The 2,510-nt window shown below is 30.1% G+C and overlaps 1 protein-coding gene across 4 annotated transcripts in view; it reads right to left on the reverse strand.

Annotated features, from left to right (window-relative positions):
• Positions 1–393: 393 nt before the first annotated feature.
• The window catches only part of LOC115216970, a 47,679-nt gene continuing 45,562 nt past the window's right edge, over positions 394–2,510 (reverse strand). For all 4 annotated transcript variants that reach the window (XM_036507731.1, XM_036507732.1, XM_036507733.1 and 1 more), the window contains one exon: positions 394–598. In XM_036507731.1, coding sequence (XP_036363624.1) covers positions 518–598 — 81 coding nt within the window. In that variant the 3' untranslated portion in view covers positions 394–517. The remainder of the gene's footprint in view (positions 599–2,510) is intronic.

The raw sequence follows: 2,510 nt of genomic DNA on the forward strand, positions 1-2,510 counted from the left end.
GGTTCAGTGAAGGTAGCAAAATAAGGACAATGTTAAAGGCAAACAACACAAAAAATCATAGAACACAGTTTAACCCTTTGAGTCCTGACCTCTTGAATCTTATTTGATAATATGCCTGGCTTCTTGATGCACTCCACTGGTAGAGCACTGCTACAATACAGAGAAAAATAAGCCATCCACTGGTAAACCAGTGCTACGGGCTCAAAGGGTCAAAAGACATTTGGTATTAAACAGTAGTTATACAGAAAGCTATATCAATAGGGTTACTTTTGTATATGTGAAAATGAAATAAAGTTGCCAAGGTCTATTAACTCAAACATTTGAATACAAAGGGATTGTAGTTGTATTAAGTATGCCACAAAGCTTTTATTGTAAGACAATATAATAGGTAGATTGATTTAGAATATCTTGGTTAGTTTTGCAGAATAGACATTTTTAAATTTGAATACAAACACTGGTAAGTTTTAAAATATATATTGTTCTTAAAAAATTCTCAGTTTAACAAAATATGTAAATTTTATGCTTGAGGTATATATGCTGGAGGAGTAGTGAACGCCTGGCCGGATTGCATGTCAACATTACTAGTAGTTTGTACAACCTGTAAAATATATAATTTTTAACTGATTAAATCCCTTTAAGAGTAAAATATTTTTGCTTAGAAGCAACTTTTTTACTATTTCTTTCAATAGACATTTAATTACTTACACCACACACAAACACACTCACACACATGGAATTGGCTAATACTCTTTAATTAGAAGTAAAACTGAAGGGTGTAGAATAGTTATTGCATTATAAACTTAGCAGTTTAATGAGGAACTCACTGAATTAGAAACAGATAATGAAGTAAAACAGATAATGAAGTAAAAAAGTCCACTATTTGTTGGATCGACAAAGTTCTGATGTACAATCACTTCTTGAGTGTACATACCATCATTTAGGCTTCCAATAGTTCCTGGTTGTTATTTCCCCTTTAATTTTATTTACTTTTTTAATCACTACATACTGAAGAATTACCCTAAATTGGGGCTAAAATGAGGAATGACTAATTTCAATAATTTCTTCTCTTTAACGTCATGGTGCATAAGTGTACCAGGAACAGAACCAGGTGTAATTCTGCTTCAAGCACCCCATATTACCCTTGTAACTTTCCTTGTTAGTTTGTCACTCAGATGAATCCATGTATTTCAATATCTTTCTTCCTATAAATACATTTAATAGCATTTAAGCAAAATATTTGGACTGCCTGTATTTTAAACTGTGATTTTTAAAAATTCAAAATATTAAAAATAAAATAATTCTTTTTAAATTTCGAAAAGTTAAAAAAAATTTTTTCATAATCATATGAATTCCCTTTCGAAGAATGCAAATTTGCACAAATTTTCTGAAAATTCCAAAAATTATAAAAAGATTACATAAGGTTATAAGGGGTACCTAAACCAGAATTCTGCTGAGAGTCACTCCTGCAAATTGTAAAGAAACTATAGAGAATATTTTACAGTAAATTTTTTTATCTTTTTGAGTTTTGATAATTTCATATCATGCCATTTTCCTGTGATTCTTTACATTTGACCTAGATATTACAATTTTTTTTTTGAATTTTTGATCTTTGTGGTATCTAAGAATCAATATTGATGTGTATGAGTTAAAAAAATTTTTTTTTTTCAAATGCAATTCTGGAGAATTGAAGGGGCATTTACTTAATCTTGTTTTACTCATTTTGCCACATCTAAATTATCTTCTGTATGCTCATAGAGAACAGAGATGATTTTCTGAAATAGTGTTCTGAATATGTAATAGTGTTTTTAATGTATTTAGAGCTGATGTAGTTTTTGTTTGGAAGTGAACACTTGTAAAAAATTTAATTTTCTCAGAGTTAAAAATGCAGAAATATTATTCATTGTGCCCACCACTCCTTACAGGAAACTGAAAAAGCAGACTTTCGGAGCACCTGTCATATATGTTAGAATTTCCATGTCTATGTCAGGATTTTCCATTTCTTTCATGCATTGTAAAACAATGGAGGGAATCATTTTTAAAACAAAAAGTTTTTAAATCTCTGTCTTTTAAATGCTCAACTCCCTCCCACACACACTCACCATGCCTTTGGAAAAGCAACAACTACTAAAATTATATACTTTTCTTTTTCATAATTTTCTGTCATTTTATCATTCTATATTCTGAAACATTTGTAATTTGCATTAGAGAAAAATATCTTAACCCCACTTCCCTCCTTCATTGTACTTTTCACAATGAAGGAAAAGTCAAACACTGCAAGAGGATGTGTGAGAAAAAAACTTTGAAAAGTGTATCTATAAAGCATCATTTTCAGTTGTTTGTTTAAACTTTCTCTGCTAATACGCCAAATTCCTTATATACAGTATATGGGTTTTGAAATTATCAACCCATGCTAGCATGGAAAGCGGACGTTAAAAAACGATGATGATGATGATTAAGATATTTCTTCTTAATATGAAATCAATGGTAGTCTTAATACACAAATAAAGAGT

The sequence above is a fragment of the Octopus sinensis genome, linkage group LG11, assembly GCF_006345805.1.
Source record: "Octopus sinensis linkage group LG11, ASM634580v1, whole genome shotgun sequence".
In the NCBI taxonomy this organism is placed as follows: Eukaryota; Metazoa; Mollusca; class Cephalopoda; order Octopoda; family Octopodidae; genus Octopus; species Octopus sinensis.